Source organism: Marmota monax, unplaced genomic scaffold (genome assembly GCF_021218885.2).
Source record: "Marmota monax isolate L192 unplaced genomic scaffold, Marmota_monax_Labrador192_F-V1.1 WCK01_AAM20220418_F8-fsc00009, whole genome shotgun sequence".
NCBI classification, from domain to species: Eukaryota; Metazoa; Chordata; class Mammalia; order Rodentia; family Sciuridae; genus Marmota; species Marmota monax.
Window position 1 is genome coordinate 9,895,116 of NW_026694710.1, and position 27,928 is coordinate 9,923,043.

Consider the following 27,928-nt stretch of genomic DNA (forward strand, 5'->3'; position numbering starts at 1 on the left):
TCAGGGTCCAGAAGAAACAAAAACTGGGAGCGTCAGCATCCATTTGGACATAATTGTACTGGACATCTTAACCAAGCCACATACATGCCTGTATGGAAAGCATTTAATTATTTTAATATATTCCCAGTGAATTTTTCTATTTAGGAGAGCTTTAACCCACAAGGAAGCAAATATTGATATTATATTAACTTGAAGTTGGAATTTAGCTGTTACTATGAAACATTTATGAAGTATCTGGTTCCGTCATTCATGGGTTCAATTGCATCAATCAAGAGATAATTATTGAAGAGCTCACGTGCACCGGATGCACAGTAGGTTGTAGGAACACCGGGGGAGTTTGCAGTCTGGAGGGGAGAAAAGACAAGGAAGCCACAGCTCTAGCACGGTGGAATCTGTGGCATGGGTCAGCAGGGAGGTCCAAGGGTGGCAGGGGTGGGGGAATGTCTGGAGAAAGTGAGGCCCCAGGTCCAGTGGAGGTGAGGCTGGAAGAAGAAACAGAACCTGGCTCTAGAGTCTGGGCAGTGGAAAGCACTGAAGCCTTTAGGTTTTGAAGGATTATTTTGCTTGCAAGGGGGTGGTTAGGGAGGCCCCTTTGGGTGAGTGGCCCAGAGCCTGAGTCTGAGCAGGGCTCTTTGGCAGGCGGGTTCCTGAGGGAGCACTCTCAGGCCAGCCTATAAAAGCACCAGGGAAACAGGGCAGGCTACCATGCTGTCTGGCTTCAGCCAGTTCCCAGGGGAGCTCTGGAGAGTGCACGGTGCTGCAGATTTGCCCCTCTGTGCCCTCTGATCAGGCAGATGTGACTGTGAGCTGTCTCTGGAGGGAAGGCAACCCCCATTCCCAGGCATTTTCAGGTGAGTGACGCCTTTCTCCCAGGGCAAGTCTCCAGAGAAGGGAACAGCTGTGTTCTGTTAGGGGTGACAATCACAGCAGGGGGGATGGGTGCAGGAGCCCAGAGACATTACCACGATCTACGTTTGGAGGGAAACAGGTTTGCTTTGTTTTGGGGGCTCCTGATGTCCTCTGCATGGGGGAGATTGCTTTCCATTGCTGAGAAGGGAAGGCCTAATCAGTCTCTCTAATGGAAAACGCATTAGGCTTTTTAGAGGTGTCTGCTAAGTCAGAGGCAGGAGCAACAGGACATTTCCATGGCTTGGCTGGGGGCAGGACCTCCAAGGTGTCTCCATCAACCATGAAGAAGAGGCCCGCAGTTCAGAATTAATCAGAGGCAAAGGGAGTAGGATTTGAGTCACACTGGAGTCTGTGACAGGCAAGCCAGGGACAGGGCTATGCCAACAGTCTAAAAATAAATAATTCCCTCCTGTTTCCTTCAGAGGCACTCAAGGCAATTTGCAAACATTTGCAGGCAACTTTTCACGGGGCTGAACTGCAGGCAAAGCTCCCACTGACTTCACAGGGAGCTCCCAGGGGACACGCAGCAAGGTGAGGCCTTAGTTCTGGGTAATTAAGACTTACGGCACCCTTGTTAGCGAAGAAATCCCGGTGCACATCATTGAAATGCAGCAGCTCTGCAGCCCGCAGCCCCTCGGCCGCCCGCGACCATTAGCCCACTCCAACCATCGTTAATTTTGCCATCCTTCACTTTTTGAAATCAGAGAATGACATCACTTTGATTAAGAGGGACAATCGTGTTACAGACAATCAGTGGAGTTAGCCTGCATTTGGTCGGGCGCTCAGAGCCGCTCACTGGTGGTGGGGTTGGTGCTCCCCGGGAGGCAGGGACCAGAAGGAGGTCAGCTCTGATTCCACCGCTGCCTTTTGAGCATGCACCTCCTCCTTATGCTTCTCTCCTTTTCTTTTTTCCTTCCTGTCCCTTTCTCTAAGACACAAAGGTGTTCATAGGTGATTACCCCTGGCCAGGAGGAAATCTCTCTAGAACATTCTATCCTGGATCAGGACAGAGGAAGAACGAGAGAATGAATTAACAGATGGATGTGAGCTACTCCAAGTGCAGGTGCTGTGCTGGAGGCTGGGAAGGGTGGACCTCATTCCTGACTCTCAAAGGACTTAAAAACTGCATCTCTATGCAGGGAAAGACACTTAGAACAAGGGCAAGCAACCCTTTGGGATTCAGGTGGATTGGATTTGAACCCTGGCTCTGCCACTCTGTGTGATTTGGGCAAGTCATCCAACCTGTCTGTGCCTCCGTTTTCTCATCTGTAACATGGGACTAGCAATAGTAATGACTTCATAGTGTGTTTGGGAGGAATAAACAAATTAATGAAAGGGCTTTAAAATGTGGTCATGGTTCAATGCATATGAGCAAAGCAACAGACGTTCATAGAACACTTGCTACACGAAGCTCTTCTCGGCTTTATCTCGCCCAATTTGCTGATAACAAAGGAGATGGGGATGACCATTATCCCCGACTGTGGTCTAAATGTCTCACAAAAACTAATGTCGCGATGACTTGCTATTGTAGGAGTATTAAGAGGTGGGACCTTTAAGAGGTGACGAGGTCATGAGATCTCAGTCCTCTTAAATGGATCAATGTTGTCACAGAAGTTCTAAAGAGAGGGAGTTTGGCCTTTCTTTCTCCCTTTCTCTCTCTCTTTCATTCTCTCTCACCTTGTGATGCCTTCGCCATGCTTAGACACAGCAAGAGGCCCTCCCCAGATGTGGCCCCTTGATCTCGTATTCACCATCCTGCAGGACTTTGAGCCAAATCAACTTCCATTGTTTGTCCTTTTCTCTCTCGGTGGCATTCTGTGATAGCAGCAGAAAATAGATCATGACATCCCCGTTTTAGCAGCAAAGAAACGGAAGTTCAGAGAAGTTAAGGAACTTGTGCAAACTTCAAAATTAGGAAGTGGTGGAGCTGGAGTTTGTGCCCAGAGCCAAGGCTCTTCGTCATTATCCCATAAGGTGTCTCCTCTAAGAAAATCAATGAGGACCAAATGCATCCATTACTCAAAGAGCAAGACTTCCCGGGGAACTGGAGCCGTCAAAGAGGTTCTCTGTCGAGTCATCCATTTGAGGGTAGGAGGTTCATTTGTTTATTCAGCCAGTATTTAAGGAGCACATAATATAATCAGGCACAGAGCTGGAGATGTTGTGAGCAATGCGGAGTCTTTGCTTGCAGTTTTTACTTCCCTTTTTTAAAAAAGAGAAAGAAAAATCAACAACTGAATATTAGAGAGGCAGGGGTCAGCTCTGCAAAGGGCCATGCTGAGCAGTGCCTTGAGGAGGGAGTGGGCAAGTCTCTCAAGGAACTTGTTTTAGTTCATCTTGTGGTGCTATAACAGAGCACCCGAGACAGGGTGATTGATAAACAACAGAACTTTATTTGGCTCACAGTTCTGGAGACTGGGAAGTCCCAGATCAAGGGGGCCACATCTGTGAGGGCTTCTTGCTCCACTATAACGTGGCAGGAGATACCACGGGAGCAAGAAAAGCACAAAAGAGAAAGAGCAGAGAAGGCTGACCCTCTCATCAGGAACCCACTCCAGTGACGACAGCATTAATTCTGTCAGTGATTTTTATGTTGCAAATATTTATTTTTTTTCTCTAGTTTTATAAGTACCTAAATAACAGCCTCAATTTTGCTTTGCAACCACGAAACCAGAAATATTTACTGCTTGATCCTTTATAAGAAGTTTCCCTGTTCTTTCCAAGCACCCAGGAGGCATTGTTCAGTGATGTGACTCAGGTCACCGAGCAGACAGGGTCGAGGTAGTTTGAACACAGGTATCCTGGTCCTGGGGGCTGATGCTCTGAACTGCACTTCCACCCAGCATCTGCTAAGATCCAGGAAAGACTCAAAGTGCCAAACCAGGGCCAGAGGAGAGGGAATGGAACTGAGAAAACTGCCCAGATGTGAATACAAGCAAGAATCAGGAGGCTTCCCTGGGTGCCCAATGCTCTGTGGGCCAGACTAGTCACAGAGAATAAGACTCGTTTCCTGTGCAGAAAATAATTCTGACTAAGGGCAGCAGGTTTCTCATTCAGATGACTGGAAATACTTGCAGTGTCATGGGAAATGCTAAAGGAAAAGCTGGGCCCAGAGAGGGTGGGACAGAGGGGACATTCCCCCTGGACAAGGTGAGCTGGGGATGCCTGAGGATGGATGGGCAGATGTGTCCAGAGGAGGGTGGATAAGAGGGTCCAGGGTGGAGTGTGGAGCTGGGAGTCATGGCAATGGGGAATGCAATTAATACACCAAGAGAAGACATCATTTCCTCAGTGACCCCGAACTGAAAAGTCCCCCTTCCCCAGAATGGACTGGAAGCAGAGCAATTCTTTACCTTTGAAACTCTGGAGTGGAGAGGGGAAGGGTCCACGTTCTTGGGTTCAGTGGATCCTAGAGAAGGAAACAAGATTATTTTTGTTTTTTGTTGTTGTTGCTTCTATCATCGTTTTGGTGCTGGGGAGCGAACCCAGGACCACGGAGCTAGGTTATAACCCAGCCAAGGCTATTTTTGAAATGGGTTATCTGTGTCATTGTGTGATGGCTCTTCACAAGCGCACACACAATGCACACACACACAGAGATCCTAAAGGATGTATTTTTAAAGCCCCAGCGTGTTTATTAGCTTGCACAAGACTCTCTGATTAGCTTTGGACCCTGTTAGCTTAAAGAGCTGAAAAATCTCCAAGTAAAAGCAGAGGCAGAATGCTCGGTGAATTGAGAACTCAGGAGAATTTTCTTCCAGCCAAGTTTCAGAAACACAAAGGAAGACACGGCCTCTGATTATACAATTCCTACCTGGCAAGTAAAAATCTTTGATTACCTATTTATGCCCTGCCGATCCCAGGCCCAGAGGAGATCAGACAAGCTAAAAGAAACTAATTTCCACCCTTTCGCTTTCCCTCACTCGTTTTTGTGGCCTCCCTGACCTGGAGGAGGTGGCCCCTGTGAATGGCAGCTGCCTGGGAGATCTCTTAGGCGGGTTCCAGAGGAGCAGGTGGGGCCAGTGAGGGACAAACTGGGCTACAGGGGAGGGGACAATGCTGCTGCCCAACTGGGGCAGGACAGCCAACACCGGCTGCTGGAGAAGATTCCTACAGGCCTGAAGTCTGCCTAATAATTCTTGGAGTAAATAAATAAGGAGTAAAAAGAGCCCTCTGCAGTTCTAGAGGAAGTGAGGATCCACCAAGGTATGGGCATGCCAAGCCTTTGAGGTGTTCGCCTTGGACTTCCTTGGCCTGCTCTTGGTCTCTGAGGTGCCTACAAGGTACAAAAAAGTGACCCCACTGCCGCAGCCCCTACCCCAAATCCAAAGCCAGGATTAACGGTACAGTAAGGGGAAGTGGCCCTATCACCCGTGGGGTGAGGCTTGGGCGGTGCAGGACTACGCATCTGACCCACCCCTGCCCTGCTTGGGCCATTTGTCCCATTTACTTGTTCAGAAAGAACAGTACCTGGAAAGCAAACACTGCCGAGAACCTGGTGATGTGGTAGGGTTCAGTTACCAACCTCATGTGTGCAAATCTCAAACACCAGTTTGTCCTTTTCCCTGGATAATCAATGTAGGAGCAGGTCTGAGGATCTGTCATGTCAGGGGCCCGATTTTTGCCCGGATTTAACTCTCTGAGAGATCATCTAGGAAGTGCTTTGGAAAGCTTGCAGGCACACTTCGAGGCCACCGGGGTTCCACAGAATAAATTACCCCTCCAGTGTTCTATGCGGAACTGGAGATCAAATCGCTAGCTCTCGGAAATCTTTTTAAAAGATGTAACATAGTCCCATATCCAATATGAGAATGAGATTTCCACAAGATACCTTTGAAAGAGAAAATGCCTGTGTAAAACAATACACATTACCTAAAACAATTATTTGTGTGTGTGTGACTTGAAGGAAACATAGGACATAGGTGGAGGAGAGATTTGTATTTTCACCCCTGAACCTGATTAGATTCTGATAATATTCCATCATTTGTGAACAGTTCCCAAGAGTTGCTTATTAAGTCACTGAAAGTGTCTTATGAATGTAGCAGACAACCTAAACCGTGACTCATTCCATGGGATCCCCTGGCCTTTGCTCCATCAGATTCTACTAACGAGTTAAACCAGTGTGCACACGTGCGCTCAGCATCCTTTCTGTGCACGATTCCGAGCTGACCCTGGAGTAAACAAAGACTAATAAGGCATATCCCAAGTTTGAAAGGAGCTCTTAACCCCGTGAGGGATGAGCAGATTAAAAAGAACACTGCACAAGATAAGGTTGAGCCATGAGAGAGGGATTAGAAGAGGTCGCTCTGACGTTGCACTGATGAATTCCAGCTCTGGACAAAGCACTCTGCCCACACGGAAGTGGGAAGTGAGCCCAGCTTGAGGTGCCTGGGAGAATCCAAAGCAAAGGCACTCACGGATCTTTTGAAGGACCATGGGTAGGGGTTGGTAAGCCACGAGGAGGGGAGCAGAGCAGGGGAAGGTTTGGAGTCTGGATCTAACACAGCTAGCGGGGAACAGGGGAGAGCTGTGTGGCTAGACAGCACAGTGCCTGGACATCGGCAAGGGGAGGGGCTGGGAAAGAAGGCGGTGATTGGAGGAACTTTGCGAATGGGAGCCCAGAAGGGAGGTTGGTGCTTTCCATAGATTCTTCAGATAACCTCCAGGTTGCAGGGCTCACTGAGCTCCCCTTGAGATGCTGTACATGGTATTATCATGGTTGTTTCTCTCTCTGACTCAGAAAATTTATCCGTTCCCTAATGTTCTTTGCTTATTTTCAAGGAGTGTTTGTACTTAGAACAGGGGTGGGCAAACTTGTTGGCATGCCAAATTTGGCTTGTCACTTATTTTTGTAAATAAAGTTTTATTGGAACACAACCTTGCCCATTCGATTCAATGCTGTTGATGGCTGGTGATAGTACTATGACCGATTTTGCAGCCAAGCTGAGTTGCAACAGAGACTGACGGTCAAAACCTGAAATACCTGTGATTTGGCATCTTACAGAAAAAGCTTACTGACCTCTGTCCTTGGCCTATTCAGCATCATCACCATCTTTTCCATTGCACCAGGAACTTCAGAGACCACCCTGAAGATTCCCTCATTACCTGGAGTGACTCCACCTTTATTAGTTGGTCAAATTCAACTGCTATCATCAACTCAGTGGAGCACATGGTAGGAGTGTCAGGAGAAAAGATGTCTCTAGAGAAGGGTTCAAGGGGTTCCCAGAAGAGAGAGGTTCTTGGCATATGTCACAGAAAAGAATTGCAGCATAAGCCAGAAAAAGACACAAACAGAGGTTTATTAGGAAGGTAGATACACACTAAAGAGGCAATGTGGGCTATCTCAAGAGTGAGAGCCCCACCTCGGGCTGGGGTCTGATATTTATAAACTGGCTCTAGTTAAGGGCTGGACTGGAGGTAGGACCAGGGTGAAGCACAATTCATGCCAGTTTTTCCTGTGCTTGTGTATTTCCCTCATTAAACAAGGGCATGGCCAAGAGCATGTTACTCGAGATTTACAAGTGTGCTTTCTGCATCTCAATGGCTTGTGGGAGTTTTCTTTAAGATTCAGTATTTCTCGCTCTTTATCCTGAATCCCTGTGTCAAGAGGATCCACTATGGAATGGACAGAGACAGAGAGCACCAGAAACCAGGGCATTCTGATGAAGCCACTCTCTCTTCTCTGCAGGAGCCCTGAGGATGAGGACAGCAGCCTGTCAGAGACACCACGTGCATTGATTTCAGCAGAGTTCAAAAACTTTTCACCACATCCTCTTGGATAGGACAGAACTGATTGGGGGTTCTGCTGGTCACACTACCACCTCCAATGTATGTGGGTGAAGGAGCGGATGTCAATCTTAGGGGGATCTCTAACATGCTGCCTTGAGACCATGGACTTTCTCATGCCCTGTTCAACATTTTACAGTCTTCTTGCTGTTGATATAACCTAGTAGCACAGACTGGGTAGTTTATAGAGATCTGAGGTTCATTTGGCTCACAGTTCTGGAAGCTGGGAAGCTCCAAAACCTGGAGCTAGTGTCTGTTCAGCACCTGGCGAGGGCCTTCCTGCTGCATCCTACAGCGAGAAAGCATGTGTACTAGATGGGACCTTTCTTCCCCTTTCTAAAGAGCCACGAATACCATCATGGTGTCCCCACACTCGTGGCCTCATCTAATCCTAATTACCTTCCAAAGGCTCCACCTCTAATATCATCACCATATCAATTTGGGAACTCTCCAGCAGGTGGATTGGGAAGGAACATTCTAACCATCGCAAATCAGAAGCCATGCTTATCATTGTGGACCTTGTTCACAGTGAGGCCCAGGGACAGCAGACAACTAGCATTGATATGTCAAATTCTGTGTTCCTAAGGACTCTGGGTGAGCTAGAGCCATGGCCAAAATAGGCATCTGCCTGAGAGGCAGTCTCTCCTGAAAGCAGAACACAGGGCTCTGGCAGAATTTCCCTCCACAGTCCCAGGCCCTGGGGTGAAAGTACAAATGCAGGCCAGCCAGGCACAGGCCCAAATATGTACAAGTCATAAATCAAGCTACCAAACAGCTTCATAAATTGTGTCCTATCCTCCTGCCTTGAGAAGTATACCTTATTGTCAAGCCCAGGGTCAAATTCAGAACTCTTAAGACTGCTTGAGTCTCAGTGCAACAACCTGATCCAACAGGGCGAGCCAGCCAGTAGCCCCCTTCCCCCAGAGGTCAACACATCTTTCCATTTTGTAACCTATTCCTGGACTTTTGGGCGACATATCTGCAGTTGCTTCCTCTTTCCTGCCTCACCAGTTATGTCTGCCATCAGTCCATTTACCTGGCTCTGCCCTCCAGCTTCTCTCCAGTTCCTCAGTTTCTTCAGGCAAACACTGGTCTGGTGCCTACTTCTGGCACCGCCCCCTGGGATGCGAAGAGAACCTGGTCAGTGGCTCCCTGCTTTCCAGCTCCCGGGTCTTCTGTGGTGATCACCACCTCACCCCGACTACCCTCACCAATCCGAGGCTCTTGACCTCGATCATAACCAGCCAAAGCCTACTTCTGCAGATTTGGGGCAGCTGGAGTAGGAGGGAGTCTCACCCACTAGCAATGCATTTCTTTGAATTCCAGTGTTTTTATTTTTAGAGTTTTACATGCTTTAAAAGAAAAGGTCTGATCATTGAAATATGATTTATGTAGAACACGAACTTCAAAATGCATTTAAAAAATAAACATTCAGCTTTGTGAATTGTTAAAACATAAGAATATAAGATAAACAAATGCCCCTGACCCCTGCCTTGTGCCTCGCTATCTTCTCTCCAAAGGGAACAAACCACTCTTCTGGCCACAGATACTATTGTTTGGTTTTGCTGGTTTTTAAATTTAATGTAAATAGAACCAAAGACTATAAATTCATTTATGCATGGCTTCTTTCATTCAATATGTATATGAGATTCATCTGCGACACTGTGTGTTGTTCTTGGTCACCAATTTTTAATGCTAGGTAGTATTCCTATTATAGGAGTGCATCTAAGTTTATGTATGCATCTCATTGATGATGACGTTGTACCCGATGGTTGGTTGTTTATCAACAACACGGCAATAAACATTCTTGTAAATATTGGTTGGTACACATGAATATGAATTGGACTGTATATGCCTAGAGGTGGATTGCAAAGTGATAAATTTGGCATACTTCAACTTAGTCAAGTTTTCCAGTTTTCCAGAGGGATTAAACCAACTTGACTTCTCTCTTCTTCTCTTGCTCCACATTTTTAGGGGTCTTTTTTTTTCTAGAAGTTTTATTCTTCCCTTTGAGAGTCACACTTGTTTCCATGTTGAAAATTTATCAAGTTTTGATCAGATGAGGAGATGATACTTGTGGAAGTTATACCAAGTTTATCCTGGGGCATCACCGGTCCCAGTTTGGAGAAGCTCAACCCTTTACTAAGCAAGTTGACCCTTGGAGGTTCTTCATTCAGCTTCCAAATCTTCCACCAAATCTGTTGCAAACTCATGGAACAACTTCCACCTGTTTGGCAGAGGAACTGCAGCCATTTTGGTTGGGTCTGAATACTGATCCACTGTTGACCTTCAATCCCTTTTGCAAAGACGGCATTTATCTGAGTAATTTTATTTTGATTGTAGGTTCATCTATTTTTTTCACTTCGATTAGTCCCTGAGCCCTCTCAAGGTAACGGACCAAGTACTTCTTTCATATGTACTTCCTTCACCTGAAAGAACACTTGGGATCCCACGGGGAGCAATCGGTATTTGCTAACTGACTGACTGGCTCAGTGTAGCTTAAAATCCATCTTTATTTTTATATGATAGTTCAAATGATTTAATGAGTGGCTGCCACTGACAAGGCACTTGGGGACTGTGCATAAAATGACACAATAATATGAAAATAAAGCTTTGCTTGGAGACTAACACCCAGAACTGCCTTCTGTGTACATATTGCTCTTTGTACTCGAGGAAACAATTCTTCCTTTGGTCAAGAAGAGTTGTTTTCATTGATAAAAATAAGTAAATCTACATTCTCTCCTTCTGCTGTATTTGAATGCTTACAAAATCAAGCATCGTATATAATGCTCATTTCAGCAATGAATATGCAGAAAGTGCTTCATCTCTTTATTTAGGAATTTTAAACATTGCAGTCATGTTCATCATGGGACTGTAGGCTTTTATATCTAAGACAGACTCATTTCTCAGAGCCATATTTAAGTATCTCACGCAGTAGCTCTGGCCTGTGGGTATTGCACAACGTACCACTGAAGATGGAAGGTTCACCTCAGTGGAAAAAAAATAAAGCCATGGTGCAGCTGGGGATTCTTCAATTAGAGGAAGCAACAAGGACAGGAGAAGGAAGAATGGTAAATTCCAGGGGAGCCAAGTTTGCAATGAGAATTTGGATGTTGGCTTCATCACAGAGCACAGTGTGGGAGTTGTTCTCTGACCTAATGGTGCTCTAAGAGAGGTCTACAATGTCTTCTGAGTTCCATGTTTTGTAGGCAAGGTTCCTCTTCTCTATGCAACAGTCTACCAAATACTGACAGTCCACTCAGCGTGCACACAGCTTCAGAGCTACAACTCGGCTCCTGATTTTAGATCTTAGGATGATTTTTCTTTCATTTATGTGTGTGTTTTCTCATTAATTTGCTCATTTTTTAAATTAAGTAGTTAGGCAAGAAGTAGTTACCTAGTAACAACTCTATGCAGAGCGTTGGGGTTGGAGTTTAGGATGCAAAGATATGTCTGAACCCCAGATGTTATTTCAATGAATATGCACATAATCGTAAACCTGTACCAGTGTGAGTGCTCTGAAAGGAGAACGTAGTGCCACAAAAAAATGTGTATTAGAAGGATTTGACTTAGGGAAGCTAAGGAAGTGTCTTTGAGGATGTGATAACTGGGCTGAAAGCTGTTAAGTGAGCAAGTGAGTTAACTAGGTAAAGGGCAAAGCAGAAGAGGATATAAGAACAGTTTGTGCAAAGGCCCTGTGGTGACAGAATGTGATTTACATGAGGACACCAAGGTCAACATGTCAGGAGTGAAGAGAGCAAAGGGCATGGGCAGGACTGCTAACACTGAAGGAGCTTTGTCCTCATCCCAACAGCAAAGTTGGCAACACACGGAAGACAGGTGAAGGACAGAGAGCTCCAATGTCACAGCACGGGCTGTGGGAATTGGAAGCATACAAAGAAGAGGGTTTTAGGACTTTTTCTTCTTGCCTCTGCACCGTCCCTAGACAGCATCCTGACACAGTTACAGGTGTCCCCCAGCAGCTGTTAGCTGTCAGGTAGGCAGCTCTCCCAGGTCTGAGTGGATAATAGGGAGGATGCTCAGGGGTGGCAGAGGGACATGCTCCAGTGGTCCAGATCCGCTCTCTGCTCTGCTCACAGTGAGCCATTTGGGACGGAAGCCTGGGCTCACTGCTCACGGATCCAAATGCGTTTCACAGTAATGTTCTGACGGGGAAGCCTGGCTTCAACCTTAATAGAACAGAGAGCGCCCAACCAGCTGGCATAACCTCTCCCAGGAAGGGTAACGGGTGGCCTTCGTGTGCTGGGCTTCCATTCACAGCCGAGAGTGAATACAGACAGATTCACAATAGAAGCACTCCGGACTCCGTTTATAATGCTAATAATAAAATGAACCGCAATAGCCTTTTCATACTCCAGGTATTCAACATTTGGAGATTTGAAAGATCTGGAAAATATCCTTTGGTTGAAGCTATTATGATATGTAGCCTGCTAACAGCCACAAGCCTTGGAAGGGCGGGAGTGGGGGACAGGGCAGAAGAGGGGGAAAGGACTGAGTGTGAGCTCACAGGTTCACTGACACCGCCCCGGGGCAGGGCTCCCCCCCACCACCACCAGTGAGGATTTGGGTTGGGCCATTCTTCCTTGCGGGGTCAGCGCTCTGCATCCTATGATGTTTACCAACATCTCTGGTCCCCACCCACTAGACCACACCACCCCTCCTCAGTTGTAACAACCAAAGTTTTCTCCAGATATCACCAAGTGTCTCTTGGGGGACTAGCTCCCTCCCTTTCTGAATCACTGTAATAGAAGATTCATTGTTAACACAGATGGTGCGTAAGGTTTCGTGAAAGGAAAACAAATATTGCCAATAATTTGAGGATTATTTTTAAATAAGAAAATTCCGACAGAAAGTGGTTAGAGGTTTTTCAAACTAACGTCGTCTTTAGTTTTCAAACCAGTTTAGTCGCACAGCCACGGTTGCAAGTGACCCCACGGGAGCCTTACTCTAAACCCCCACCCAGGGCAGCTCTGCTCTAGCCACCGAGGAAAGTTGACCTTCGGATCCAGCAGGTCAGCTTTTTAATTTAAATTTCAAGATGCAAAAGTGGCTTTGATATTTCTTCCATCTCAGAGAAATAAGAAAGGAAATGGTTGTTTGCTCTTGGTGCTCTTGAGACTTTGAATATTTCTTCCACTTCCACTTTGGCAGGAGATGGGAGGGTATTAAAAGCCGTAATAGAATCATTTGGATGCCTAACGGGAGTCTGGAGGGATTGGGGAAGGACTGTCACATTTCCCAAGAGACCCAAGCTCTCTGACAGGGGTCGGCTGCCCAGAGTCCTCAGTGAGGGAGGAAATCACTGCCCAGCGGCTTCGTGACCACGCGGGCTGGGGATGATCAGCTCTCTGCCTCTTTACCATGCTGTCTGTGTGTGACCTTGAACGATGGCTAAGTCTTTTTTGGATCTCCACAGTCCTTTTCCTGAAAATAAGAGGGAGAGCAGGGACTGAGCGCCTCTCAGTGCACGTGAGGACTGATGAGATTTTGCAGCAGGGACCCGGCGCTGTCATTCAGGGAATATGGCTTTCCACCTGGAGGTCGCCCAGTCTGTACTTCTTCTTCCTCCTTCTTTCTGCTAAATTGGTTGGGCAGGCAGAGGGTTCTTTTATATATTTGGTTGCAGGATTTAGAGGTGCCACAGAAGCACTATTAACCACCATAAATTAAATCTGGTGAGTTGAGGTGGGGTTACGTGAACAGGATGGATAAATGATAGACACTTGATAGATACAGACAGATTTTATATAATATAAAATCACATATGTGTACACATATATAATTGTTAGAATAAATATCCTTGAATAGGTTAGTAATGTGAATAATAAAGTACTTCCTGAAATTATCAAAAGGCTTTTGGTAATTCGGATTAGCTGTATTTGCCAGTCTTGATCAGCTCAAGCTTCTACAACAAAATACCATCGACTGGGAGGCTTATAAACAGCAGAATTAATTTCTCAGTTCCGCAGGCTGGGAAGCGCAAGATCAAGGTGCCCGCAGATTTGGTGTTCAGTGGGTCCACTTTCTGGTTCATAGATGGTGCCTTCATGCTGTGTCCTTGCAGAGTGGAAGGAGCAAAGGAGTTCCCTGGGATCCCTCTTATAATGGCACTAATCCAATCTGAATACCTCCCGAAGTCCTCATCTCCTAATATTAAGACCATGGGGACTCGGATTCAACAGAAGAATTTGGTAATGGGGAGGGGAAGAGAATACACATTCTGACCTACACATCTACTAAATTCTGAAATGGAGTTAGAAAACCTTTGTTGATCTGAATATGACCAAGTTCTAGAGAAGTCACCCCTGCCATCCTGCATGCATATCTTAGGGAAGGAGAATTTATCTTCAGCCCCTGAAGGCATATGGAGAGAGGGAGAACTTCTCTTGTTGCATTTTGTGGTTCTGTGCGGCTGGAAATAAAGAGGATTAGGCAAGAAAATATTGGTCGGTTTATGCTCAGGCTAAAGACTGACCCCTGACTAATGTTGAAATTAGCCCACTAAACTTGCATTAGTCCAAAGGGTAAATCAAGTAATAAAATAAGCCTAACATCTTTTTAGATGGGAGCAGGGTTCCAGAACATTCAGTGGTAGCCTCATTGGATGTCTGTCTCATGGCTGGTGGTGGAGGAGTGTTGCCTGCCCTGACCAGGAAGACTCTCATCCGTTTCCGGAAACCATACTAATAATTCAACACATTTCCTCCACCATTTAACTCCCCTCCAGACAATCTTGACAGTTGTTGTCCTTCACAATGGACAGGGCCGGCTCAGAAGGTCAAGGGGCTTGCTCAAAGACCTTTGCTTAATAATTGGTGTGGTCTACACTAGACCCAATCCATCCTACATACCAAGTTACTTTAAGAAAGAAAGAAGGAGGGAAGGAGAGAGGGAAGAGAAGAAAACTTCCATTTAAAAAAAAAGGTAGAATAAAACAAAAGTTGAAAACAGGATTCTAGGTGGAATTAGGAATCAACAGAGGGGTTTGCTTTTTATCCATTTATTTACGAATTTTGGGCCATTGGAGAATTTAACCCACTGATGCTCTACCACTGAGTTCTATCCCCAGGCTTTTTATTTTTTTTTTGGTTTTAAGACAGGGTCTCGCTACATTGATTAGGGCCTCGCTAAGTTGCTGAGGCTGGCTTTGAACTTGCGATCCTCTTGCCTCAGCCTCCCGAGGTCTAGGGGTATAGGTGTGTGCGCTCATTTTTTATTTGTTGTTGTTCTTTTAATTCACAGAAATGAAGAGGCGCTCCCTGGGAGGCAGGGGTAGGGGAAGAGAGAGGGGCGGAAGTGCTGAGAATATTCTTTTTTTCCCTTTCTTTCTTAAGAGTTTGAATTACTGTGAAATCTTGGATTTTCTAGTGACCTGTGTTAAAGCCTGGGGCTAAAGCAGACCTATAATGGATCTATTTCTGAATTGTTCAGATTTTTGTTTCCTGGTGTTGTGGTTTTGCCCTTTACTAAGTTTAGATACATTTGTACTTCCCAGAAAGATGTTTAAGCCATTTGTCTTAAAAGTAATTTTTTTTTTACATGTCTCCTGTTGGTGATACATAGAAGATACAATTTTAAGAACTCAAAATATGTTTAACCACAACTGAATAAATTTTGCCTTTGCAATTTCATTTTATATAATGTTGTAATTGACATTCTTGATTTGAAATACTTTCTAACTTTTGTTTTTGTCTTGAAGGCAGTTTTGGGGAAAAAAAATAGTACTCCATTGGAACCTGTTTTAATAACGTCCTCCTCGAAATATACGTGGTTTCTACAGCGATCTAACCGGGTATCTGTCTGTCTACATCAACCATCTGTATAGATGGTGCCAGGTCAGGCCCCGGCAGCATTTGGAGGGGTACTGTGCTGCGTGGCCCCTCATGAGTGGCACAGGAGATGTCGGCGGCCACTCTCTCCGGCCGGCACTTGGCCAGTTAGGGAGTGTTTCTGCCATGTTTCTCCACTTCACTCACACTTGAGCAAGTTAATTATTTAATATGTTTGCCAAGCACATTGGGTTCCCCAGAGAAAGTGTGCCACATAAATACATATAAATGAATAATTAATTAAAGTTTAAACAGATTACTTGGCGAGTCCTGCCTTAACTACCCCGTTTTCCTAATGAGGTGTTTGGAAGTCACAGAGTCTTCTGCTTTCTTCCCTCCTCCTTTCCGGCACGTTCCTCTCCTTCCTGACCTTAGTTTCCTTCTGTTGAATTCTTCTTCTCTTCTGTCAGTTCTATCTGTGCCTCCCTGGTGGTGGGCACTTGGCCCATCACAGAGACTTAGCACCAGATCCATAGGTAAAAGCCCTCCATTAACTTCAGCCAGCCTCACAGGCTCCTAAGAACTCTGGGGTGAGATTAATAATTAGATAATGATTCTAATGTGCCTTGAAAATGAGAAGCCTGACTCAGGAAATGCTGAGCACAGCATGGTTATCAGCAGTCTTATCAGGAAACTCTTGTTTAGTGACCCCTTTTCCCTGATGTGTTTCAAATCAAACATGAGAAGCCTGATCGTCTAAAAATTGATATAAATCCAATCAAACCCCGTCCCCCCCACTAACCTAGACTCTTCTCTCATCAGTCAGAACAATACGAGGAGATTGCAATTTAAGAGTGAGGCTTGGGGCTTCGCTGGATTTTCTTTGAGGAAACAGTGGACTCATTTAGATGGAGTTTCAAGGAGCGACATAATTGCTTATTGAATGTTGACGTCCAAATCCTAGTTATTCCTTTACTGAAGATTAAGAAGAATTAGAGAACAGTTCACGTCCGGCCTGCTCAACCTGACCCAGTTTATTTACACTATAGTCTTACTTCAGAGCATGAGAGGTAAAATGAGCTGCTCTTATCAATTAATAGCTGGAGCAAAATTTAGACTTCAAGTTCAACATAAGAGCTATTTATTCCAAAGCACTACAGAAATGAAGAGGCGCTCCCTGGGAGGCGGGGGTGGGGGAAGAGAGAGGGGCGGAAGTGCTGAGATTTTTTTTTTCTTTCTTTCTTTCTTTCTTAAGAGTTTGAATTACTGTGAAATCTTGGATTTTCTAGTGACCTGTGTTAAAGCCCTGGGGCTAAAGCAGACCTATAATGGATCTATTTCTGAATTGTTCAGCAGTATTGGAGTTTAGAACAGCAGTCATGGTACAGGCATATAATGAGGCCGGCGCCACTCCTGCATCCAGGAGGGCATTGGTCACAGCCCACACTGGCCTCTCAAAGTGCATAGGACAGCAGCTCCTCCTCGGCCCCCTTTCAGAATTCTCCAAGGTACCCAGCCCTAGACGAGCACACAACAGAAGCTGCTTGTGAGGCTGTGGATACAGGGCAGGTTACAGACCCTGCCCTCAGTCCCAGGTCTCCCCGGCTGCTTTCCACTCCCAGGACCACATTCTGCTGTTAGAAATTCACTTCTCTGAATCAAGGGGTCGTTCTCCACGCAAAGACCTCTGGGGGGTGGTACATGTTGTCCTTGTCTGTCATTAATAATTTAGTATGTATTCAACAAACATTTGCTGTTTGTTGAGTTTATTTACAACATGAATGAGCAGAGTCAGGGAGGGGGGAGATGTCCAGCGCTGCCTTTCTGCTGGCAACCCTACCCCTCGGGACCAGCTGGCCCACCTGGAAAACTGGGGGTTGACCAGATCTCCAGAGTCGCTCTCAGTCCCAGCATTAGGCATCTCCAAGGCAGCCGTGGGTGTGCACACAAACCAAAAGGTGGGGATGGGTGGGGGCACCTGGGCATGAGAACACTGCCTGGAGCTTGAGACACAGCACAGCAAGTGTGGACACTCATCAGAAGGCTCAGGAACTTGGGCATAGAGCAGGTGCACAGTAGGTGCCCAATCACAGTGGATAAAAATGGGAAATTAACACTCAGCTAAATATTACTTTTCTATGTCTGCCGGAGCAAAGTACCCATATGGGGTGACTTGAAACCACAGAAATTCATATTCTTACAGTTCTAGAAGGTGGAAACCCAAAACTGAGTACTGGCCAAGCCAGGCTCCCTGTGAAACTCCAGAGCAAGACCCTTCCTTGCCTCTCCCAGGGCCTGTGGCTCCAGGCATTTCTTGGCCTCCAGGCTCAAAACTCCAATTTTGCCTCCGTCTTTCCACCGCCATCCTCCTGTGTCTGCACACTGTCACGTCCCGTGCATGTCAGTGTCCCAGATGTCCCTTTTCCTATGAGGGCACCAGTCATCCTGGATTAGGGCCCACCTGTGACCTCATCTCAACTTGCACAGCATCTGCACAGCCCCTATTTCCAAATAAAGTCACGTGCACAGGTTCGGGGTCAGGACTCCAGCCATGTTTTTGGAGTGAAAGCTTAACCCACAACAACCTACTTCATAGACTTTTTGAGAGAATGAAATATAAACAGGGATGTGAAGGAGCTGGACGATGGGAATGCAGGATGAGGAATTCAGCTGGGATTTGAGCCTGGCCCTTTCTCCCAACCCATCAGCCACCCACGAAGAGATCCAGTCCATTTAGGGGTGTGAAGACTAATAAGGGGGTAGAATTCAGAAAATGAGGTCAAGGCACAACAGGAAATGTCGAAGGGTATCCTGGGCCTAGTTTGGGTCCCAAGGGGAGGAGGTGACACCAAATGCTTCATGTGGCAACCTGGACTTCTAAGAATGGGACCAGCAGGCAAGAAATGCACTCACCCAAGTCCTACTGCGGACAATGGGACTCACAAGTTCTCTTTTATCTTTATACCTTTTGTTGCATAGATGATTTCAAAGTCATTTATTGTGACTTTGAAGGTCACTTAATGAAGAAAAGCCTTAATAAGCGCCAGTGATGTGCAACCATTGAGCTGCCCAGAGGCCCACGGGACATGGGCCAACCTCCCAGAGCACAGATGCGGAGGACCCAAGGACAGCCATGCATGTGTTTTGTAATTTTCCCTTTTCCTTTTGGGGGTTAGCACCAGGGAAGAGTCGCATTCTAGCTGATTAGGAACCTCAGGTCTAAATTTCAATTCTGGGCTGAAGAGTAATTTTCCTGAAGGTTTGAATAAATCATCCAATCTACTTCAGTTTCAACTATTTTCATCATTTCTATTTTCATCATTAATTTTGTCTACTTAGGACCCCGAAGTCAACGAGCCTGTTTGCGACTTAATTTGGGATGAAAATAGGCAGAGGCCGTACCGAGAACCCAACAGGAGCAAATGGGCTTGAATTACAACGTGAAAGATTTGGACCAGAAACAAGGGGCATTTTCTTTGTGATAACTGCAATTCTTTGGTTTTCTCTAGTAGGGCAAATTATAGAATTTGTATCACTGTAAGTTTGGTAAAGATAGAGGAGATTTTCCTGGTAATGAAGGTAGTTTACTTTTCATTCTGATTTGACTGCAAGAAGACAGATGAACTCTCCATTCAAGTCAATCACAGGACCTCAAGATAATAGGTGCATACAATCCATCCTGTTCCCCTTTTTGCTTTGAATGCTTGGAAGCTCAGAGCTAACCATACAGTTCAGTTAAAATATTAATATTACCTATTGCTGTGAACAAACTACCCCCAAACTTAGTGGTTCAAAATGACATTTTTATCCTTCATGATTCATTGAGTTAACAGGATTCAGCTGAGCAGTTCTGGCTTGGGGACTCTCTAGCATTCATGATGGTGTGCCATGTTGCTGGAGGCTAGAGGCTGGAAGTTGGAGGCTGGCTAAGCAGCTCTCTCTCTCTTTCCACGGGGTACTCCGTCTTTCTTGCATCATGATGGTAGTCACAGCTCACAGACAGCGGCTGGCTTCTCCCAGGGGAAATATAGGGGGATACTTGTGTCAAGATTACAGTGGGGGATGTGGTTCATGGGTGCGTCATCTTTGGAGACATGCTACCACTGGTATTTATAAGTCTTTTTCTATTTTCCAATATGTGTAGGAGATGTATCTTTCTTTGTGAGCCTTTTTTAGAAATTGACAAGCCTGAGTAATATACAAACAATGCTCTGCTCTTGTGTAGAGCTTGCCACTTACAGACACCATGCCTCTCACTACGCTACACTACCTGGCTTCAGCAAATGGACAAGATCAGCAACTTGATTCCTATTTTTAGAGACATAGAAATTCAGATTTAAAAGTAACTAGTGACTCATTCAAGGAAGAGGTGGGCTGGTCCCTGGACAGGTGTTACCTGCACTCTCAAGCACCTGGGGAAGTGCTGGCAAAGATCTAAGTCCAAAACCCACGTGTGATATCTCTGTGCACAGGTTGCCTCTCCATCCACCCTTTGCAATGGTGGTTTGGTGTGAAGCCCTTGAACAAAATTGCCAGAGCTCAGGCTGGAGTATAGCTCAGTGGTAGTGCCCTTACCTAGCATGCGTATGACCCCGGGTTCAATCATACATAAATAAATGGATAAATAAGCACATTTGCCAGAATCAAAACTGGCTGTTGTTTCCTGACCGTGGACCTGAGACTTTCCATATGATTCGGTTTCTTTGTCTATAAAATGAGGTTGGTGATAGTGATCGTGCCTGCCCCTCAGAATTGTCCTTGAGATTAATGATTTAATAATCAAAGCAATACTTGATAAGAACTTTTAAAAAACCTCTCAGTCAAGAGTTGTAGCTGTTAATAGGACCCTGTCTAGCTGTCCCTTCTCTATGTTTTTCTTGATTTTATGTGGCTCTTGCTAAGTATCCCAGCTGCTCCTGATGTTTTGTTTTGCTTGATATAGAATATTACCAGATAGACTGAAAGTCCTAAATTGATATTAATGCCTCACACGCGCTTGCTCTCTTTTCAGTGACATTCCCCCCCAACTCCCATGTGTCCAGTCACTCTCTCCCCTCACTCTCTGTCCCAAAAGGATCTGTGGGTTTCTTCCCACTCCTTTTACACATGTGATCTGAATACACTCTCCCCAAGACACCCTTACATCTGCAGACATGCGCCCTTGATCTTCTGCATCCCAAGTACCTTCCTTTCTCAGATTCTCAGGTATTTCTATGCTGGCTGAGCCTGAAATTGCCTTCATCACATCCCAAATCCCCCAAAGATGTTCAGAGTTTCTGCAACTATGCCCAGAAGGGCAAGAAGCAGACTGTGACTGTGGATGAGCAAGAAGGCTCTGGACACTTGGCTGCACCCTCCCAGGGATGCTCAGCCCACAAAGCTCTTCATCAGTGGCCCAAGAGGGCCAGAGAGTGGATTCCTTTGCTGCCCACCTGGACACTGCACTGAGAACCCATGCCCAGCCTGGAGAGCTCCTGGTTAGTGCTCGTGACTAACCCGGAAAGCTGGGCTCGGGGAAGCTGCCTGCCTTTCCCGGCTCAGGGTGGGGCCAGAATTGAGCTGAATATGCACCTATTCAGAAGGGCAAAGAGCCAAAAATAACGAGGAGCAACAGCATTTCATCTGACAGGCCCAGAAATAGAGCTCATTTTGGAGCATGCCAGGGCTGCCGACCCAGTGAATCCAGAGACCTTCGACATTCCCATAAAAACCCGGGGAGAGCTCTGGGGCAAAGAGACAGGCGCTTCCCAACTCCTCCCTGCAGCTGCTCAGAGCCAGGCTCTCTCTGTGGCCCCCACGCAGAGCCCCAAGCAGGTTAGGGGCTCAGATGATGGGGCTGAGGCTGAGGAGAAGAGGACGGAATCTGGTGGAATGTTCTGAAGAAGGAACAAGAGGGGACTGGTAAATGTGAAACAAAGAACAGAGCCAGGAAATGGATCTAGGGAAGGTGGAGCCGAGGGTCCTGAACAAAAATGAAAACGCTGGACAGGAAGAAATGGCACACAGGGCTTAGCCAGATTCCAGAGGTCACCTAAGCAGAGGGAGGGGAAAAGGCCACCGTTTCCTTATTGGGTTAGTGAGTATATAGCCTGAAAGCAAGCTTCTCTTCTATTTTTGCTTTCTGCTCTTCTATTTTGATATGAAAGGCAAATGTCGCCATTCATTCATCTTCATTTTGAATAACTGAAATCACAGAGAGGAGGAGGGGGAGGGGGGAGGCAAAAAGGACTCCAGAATCCCAGAGAACCTTAGTGTAGAAATAGACCAGGAGGTAACAGTGGGTTTAAAAAGGGTGGGGGCGGGGAGGGAAACAGTAACAGGAATGAAGAGGATGGGTTCCATTTAGCCAGGAGTACCTCTGAGAACCTTGTGTTTATAAGCCATGGCGTGGGTACACAGAGGTGACTGAGAAACAAGCCCTGCTTTCACGACACTTCGAGACTTGAGAGCAAACCACAATACCTGGCAGAGTTGGCCAATGGCCACAGAGAGAACTGACCAACTGTGCCCTGACCTGAGGTCAGAAGGGACTACTCCCTAGGGCTGGTGGCATGTGCCTGGGTCCTAGCCATTTATGTAGGAGAGAAGTGGGTAAAAGGGACACTTTTCACTCCCACAGAGTGCCTCCCCGACACCTCTTCCAGCGCAGAGGTCAGCTGTCTCTGTGAGGACAAATCCCTTTACCTTAAACATCCATAGCACCAATTAACATGGTTTCTAAGTGCCCATGTGGACATTGCCAGTCCGAAGGCACATTTCTGCTAACCCAGAAGGATAAGAAGAATTCAGGAGTTTTCACAGTACAATTATATTCTGGTTAAAGCCTATCTTTTATTTTTATTTTGGGGGGGGGTGCTGGGGATTGAACTCAGGAGCATTTGACCACTGAGCCACATCCCTAGCCCTATTTTGTATTTTATTTGGAGACAGGGTCTCACTGAGTTGCTTAGCACCTTGCCATTGCTGAAGCTGGCTTTGAACTTGCGGTCCTCTTGCCTCAGCCTCCTGGGCCACTGGGATCATAGGTGTGCATCACCACACCTGGCAAGACTAGCTTTTATGATGTTGGTTTCTTTCTATTTTTTGATGATAAAAATCCCTTCCCCTTCTAATAAAATTATGTTGGTAGAAGATAATATATTTTAGATGTTTAAAAAATATATTTGTACTTGACAAGCTAATAGTCGGCCGACTGCATCAGCTCCCGAAATTTGACTCATCTTAGGCCATTTCAGAGTCTAAGAGCAACTGGCCCAGGGTGCCATGCTGGGTCCAGCGAGGCAAGCTGTGGGCCTCTTTCCCTCTTCTACTTTAGGCTTCTGACTCGTCCTCCTCCTGAGCTGCCTAGACTGAGGTCCCACCCTTCCTCCAGATTCATTGCCATGGTCCCTTTCTGTGTTGGGGTGTGGGACTGTTTTCTCCTGTCTCCTTAGGGGGGACGTGATAAAATGGCTCACAGGCATGAAGGAGGCCAGATTCATTCACTCTCCCCCTGGGGCCTTTGGGTTTTAGTGCAGTATTAAAACTTAATTCAAACCAATGAATTGTAATGGTGGAATATCAGTCCTGCCACGGGGTGATGGGAGAAACATATTTATTTTTAAATACAGGATCTTCTGGAATCAAACCACACACTTCAAATGACTAACAAACCATAAGAAAAAGCAACTGTCTCACAGAGCTAAATGTCATGCTCCACTGTGAAAAGAGGTCCTGGCCTTCCTTCTCTCTGCCCTCTCCCATACAGGATTTGTCAGCCTCGGCTCCCTGGGAAGCACAGCCACCCCAAAGTCCCTTTTAGACGACTCCAGTACTTTGGAGGCCAATTTTCTGCACGCCTGTTGCTCTTGGCAGAGAGGATGGTCCTGGATTCCCAGGGCCCTGGGTGGTGCCCCATGTGCAGCAGGGAAGCAATAGAAGATAAGTAAGTGAGCAACTGGGAGTAGAGAACCAGGTTAAATATAGCCAGCCCCCTGCAGGGCTCCTCTGCATGGACAGCACTTGAGTGAATGCAAAGGCTTAAAGCCCACAAAAGCTTTGAAAACTGCAATTCCATGAATCCTGATTACAAACAACCGCAGGGAACCATTCACATTCAGACCAAGGGAGTCTGGGTGCAAGGAGGGAGCAGAAAAATTCAGGAGAAATACCCAGGAAGACAGGTGGAAACCCCAGGAACACTGCAGTGCGAAGAAGCCCCCTTCTCCTGAACCCGCTGATGAGCTTCATCACACTTGCATTAAGTATGGTCTGTATTTTGGCCTGTTGGGAAAAAAAAATATAGATAGGATCTGGGACAAAGCCACTTACTCTTTTGTTCCCTTGGACACTCAGCAGCATAAATAGTTTTCTACATTACATACATGGGAGAATTTTAAATGCTTTGTTTCTGCAGAAGTGGGACAGGCATACTGGGAACATCTGTCAAACCCCCCCCCCCAAGTATTTTCCCAGTGGCAGCTAGCTAAGAAAGGGCAGGAGTCCCCTTTCCTACAAGCCACTGGTTCTGGAAGTTGGGTCTCTGGACTCATGGGTGCTACCTGAGGGCTTTGCAGAGAGCCAGCTTCTCAAGCCCCACCCAGGAACCACTGAACCTGAAATTCTGTGGGCGGACTCCAGTCACCCATTCTAAGGATCCTTCCGGCTGTTTGGTCAGGGTGGAAGTTTGAGAAACACTGGTGTAAATACCTTGGAGTCTGTACCTGGGGGCCAGGGGCTTCACACAGGGCAACAGCTCTTAGGTTACTTAAAAAAACAAAAAAGATGTAAGGGATGACTCAGCTGCCAGGACATCGCCAGTGTTGCCAGGCCTGGGATGAGATGGCTGGGGGCACGCCCAGGCTCAGGGGACCTTCTATTCAACCCTGGGCATGGCATCTTCACCACCAGTCTAGGCCCTATTCCTGTGGTGACTTGACCCACAGTAGTGGCAACTCTACGGACTCCCAGTCTATTATTAGTTCCAAACGGCACAAATCCGCCAGTGCCAAAGGCAAGCTTCTGCGAACTTTCGAAGGTAGCTTAACTGTCTCAGAGCAGCAGCTCTGGGCCTCCAACCAGTTGTCCCAGCGGCCAAGCGCTTCCCGGACTCCAGGGCGCCCAAGTCCCTCTCCACTTGGCCACAGAACCCGGGCCGGCGAGCAGCCAGTCCCAACCTGCGTCCCTGAGGCCAAGGATGTGTCCTGGTTTTCTAAAAGCTGTTGGTGCACTTCAAGGGCCTCACCCCTTTCATTTGTGGTATGGGTACGATTGGACTGGCCTAATTAATTCATTTTCTTTTCAGTCTAAAGTGGGAGCCGGAGCCCAGGGATGCAAATCAAATACAAACCCGCTCCGGGCGCCAATACTCTGGACAATTAAAACAAAGAGCGCGGCGGCAGCGGCGGCTGCACCGCACAAAACCCTCGGGAAACATCCAGAACGTGTCACCAATCAGCCTGCAGGGTGGGGCTCAGCCCGGGTGAAAGCGCGAGAGCCGGAGGGCGGCCACAGCCCTGCAGGTGGACAGGTGGAGGTTGGCAGGGGTCAAAATCCATCCTTGAGGACTTGAAGCTGAGCCGCTGCGTGGCACAACTCCAGGGGGCACGCTCGCCCTGCGGGAATGGCGCCCCTGCCCAAAAGCCAACCAACAAAACCCATTGCACGGGCGGGAACTGGGCTGCGCGGCCGCCAGAAGGGGTGGGTGGGAGAGGGCGACGGCGAGAAGGAGGAAGAGGAGAAGGGAGGGGAGTTAGGGAGAGAGGACATGGGAGAAAGTGGGGAAAGAGGGGGTCGGCAGGAGAAGCCAGGGAGAGGAAGCAGGGCACGCAGGGAGAGGCGGGGGTCGCAGAGAGCCAGGGCGCGGAAGGGGGGCGAAGGCGGAAAGAAAAGAAAGAGAAAGGGGCCGGCTGGCGGCGGAGCGCACCGTGCCGGGGGCGGCGGCGGCCGGGGGCGGGACCCGGTCTGTCCCCACCTGCGTGGGCGCCCGCTGCCGTGAGCGGTGGGAGCCCCGGGGCCGGAGGGAGCGGCCGGGAGGCGGGCTGGGCTGGAAGGCAGAGGGGAGGGAGGGGACGGGGACTAGGAGGCGGGGAGGAGCCGGCGCTCGGCTGGGGCTGCGGGGGCGGCGACGGCGGGAGCGGCAGTGGCGGCGGCGGCGGGTCCGGCTGTGGCGGCAGGTGGCCCCGCGCTCGGCGGCCGGCCCGGCCGGGGGCGGGCGGGAAGGTGGCGCCTCGGGCGGGGGCCGGTCCCTGCACCAGGTGACCTGTTCCGGCCCGGATCCGGGCGGCCTCGCCATGCAGCGGCGCGGCACGGGGCTCTGGTGGCCGCGGCAGCAGCAGCAGCAGCAGCAACCCCCGCCGCCCGCGGTCGGCCCCCGGGCCGCAGCCATGGCTCCCCCGAGCGGCGGTGTCCCCCCGGGCTTCGGCGGCCGCCCTGCCTGCGCGCTGCTCTTGCTCTGCTACCTGGTGAGCGCCGGACCCCGCTCGGGTCCTCCCTTCTGCGCCGGGCTCCCGGGACGCGGGTGGGGTTGGCCTGGGACCCCAGCCGTACGGGGTGGGGACGGCGCTGCTAGTTTTCTCTCTTCCTTGCCGCTGCGCCGCGGGCGCTCCGGGCACCTGGGATGGGTACCGGGGCGCGGACCCGGGCGCGTGCATCGGACTTGCTTCTGTCGGCTTGTGTCTGTTGCTCTCCCTCTCAGACTCGTCGTAGACCGGGGTCAGGTCCCCTTCGGGATCCCCTGTTGTCCCCCACTCAGTCTGAAAACCTCGCTACCCGGAGATCGCTCCCCGCCCCACCGCGCACTGCTCTCCAGCCCCCTCCCAGCCTTCCTGGGCTTCCCTCTTATTTTCTCCAGGCTCCTTTCCCTCCGGTGCTCAAGTTCGGCTCTGGCTTTCAGCACCTACCAACCGCTTCGACCCTTTTTAGTTTCCACCGGGTCCTCATGGCCCGGACGGTTTTGTGCCAACGCACCTCGCGTTTCCAGCGCTCCTTAACTCGTCCGTGGTCACTCCAGCCAAGTTGCGGATGCCAGAAAGAAATCTAGTTCTTTGTAACACGCTTACCGCCAGAGTGGTGACTTTAGCTGCGTCTTGAACGTTGTCATTTCAGAGAATGTGCTTGGCTTGTGTACGTCAGTTTGCAATTTGCCCACTTCTTGGCTCCTGTTTTACTCATCAACTAAATGGCAGTAGTCTATTTTTCAGAACCAACTCATTTTAAATATCAGAGTTATTGAGACCCTCAGAACACAGTGGGGAAATATTCCTCAGTTCCTTTATGATGGCTTGCTTTCTCCTGTTTTTGAATTCTCCCAAACAATAGTAGATTTACAGAAGGCGACACCCTTGCTGCCCAGCCTACTTTATGTTCCAGGACCCTGCAGAAACCCCGGGTTATCTCGCCATATATTACTGTAAATAAATGAAATGGAAACTGCTGAATCATGAAACTGATGTAATAGGAAATTCACAGAATGTTTTTTAAAAAATTGAGCAGTGTCATTGTCCAGAATTCTTTTCACTTATGTATCATTGTCATTATCTGGAGTCTTTCTTTTTAGCAGCTCAAAACTCCCCAGGAGATACTGGCAGGGATTAGAATTTGATTCTGAAGAAATTTGCCACTCAGCTGAAGATTTTTTTTTAAACACTCTACTTATTGGATGCTTCATTTCTTGAAGCAAGAGTGTAAAAATGCAAATCGTATTTCTGCCTTTGTATCTACCTGTTGAGCAACCCATGCTTTCGCTCGTATTTCAAAATTAGCCAATACCAAATTCCGTGATTGGATTTAGTTCATGTTTTCACAAGAAGTTGTCAGTTAACATGAGTGATTTTTTTTTTTCGCCCAGAGGATATTATTATTTAATATTTATGCCACAGGGTTACAGCACACAAGCTCATAAATAAAACTGCCACAACAAATGGCAGGGTTTCAGTTTAAACAGATGATCCCTGTCCACAAGGCCCTGCTGGTTATCCAAACAGAAGCAGCAATGATGTGGTAGAGCTGAGCACGAGACATGCACGTACAGGTGGTCTGGAAAGTTCCACGTGGAAATCTCTAGAGCTGGTAAGGAGGGACCACTTCTCGAGAGTTCTAGAAATCAAGAGATACGAGTGCAAACCCTAATGGCCTGAGTGATTCTGATCCGAGGCAGAGGATGGAACAGCTCAGAAGTTCTGCACGGGCGGAGGGGACTGGAGAGAAGGGGTCACAGCGAAGGAAAATGATAGACTGGAGACATGGTAGACTGGAATGAGATAGGGACGCGGTGAGGTAGAGCTCCGGAAAGAGATTATAGAAATACTGTAATGTGGAAAATAACTAGAGCATGGACAAATGTCTCGCAGCCGGCGAAGGAATGAGTTTTGGATCATCATGGAGGGGGACCTGTCAGTGCTTTCTGCTTGTGCTTGTTTCCTTCCCAGGGGCTCACGATACCAAAGAGAGACGTTGATAAGCAA

The 27,928-nt window shown here is 47.7% G+C and overlaps 1 protein-coding gene and 2 long non-coding RNA genes across 5 annotated transcripts in view; 2 read left to right on the plus strand and 1 right to left on the minus strand.

Moving 5' to 3' along the window:
- Positions 1-1,606: 1,606 nt before the first annotated feature.
- On the minus strand, positions 1,607-26,748 carry LOC131423363 (uncharacterized). The gene is made up of 3 exons (XR_009224804.1): positions 26,433-26,748; positions 4,263-4,318; positions 1,607-3,111 (listed from the first exon to the last, which is right to left on the minus strand). It is a non-coding gene; the product is annotated as an uncharacterized LOC131423363 (long non-coding RNA).
- Positions 2,703-9,511, plus strand: LOC124078773 (uncharacterized). Its single transcript, XR_006847045.2, has 2 exons — positions 2,703-2,997; positions 7,598-9,511. It is a non-coding gene; the product is annotated as an uncharacterized LOC124078773 (long non-coding RNA).
- The window catches only part of Sel1l3 (SEL1L family member 3), a 97,956-nt gene continuing 95,769 nt past the window's right edge, over positions 25,742-27,928 (plus strand). For all 3 annotated transcript variants that reach the window (XM_046423662.2, XM_046423664.2, XM_046423663.2), the window contains exon 1: positions 25,742-25,927. In XM_046423662.2, coding sequence (XP_046279618.1) covers positions 25,757-25,927 — 171 coding nt within the window. In that variant the 5' untranslated portion in view covers positions 25,742-25,756. The remainder of the gene's footprint in view (positions 25,928-27,928) is intronic.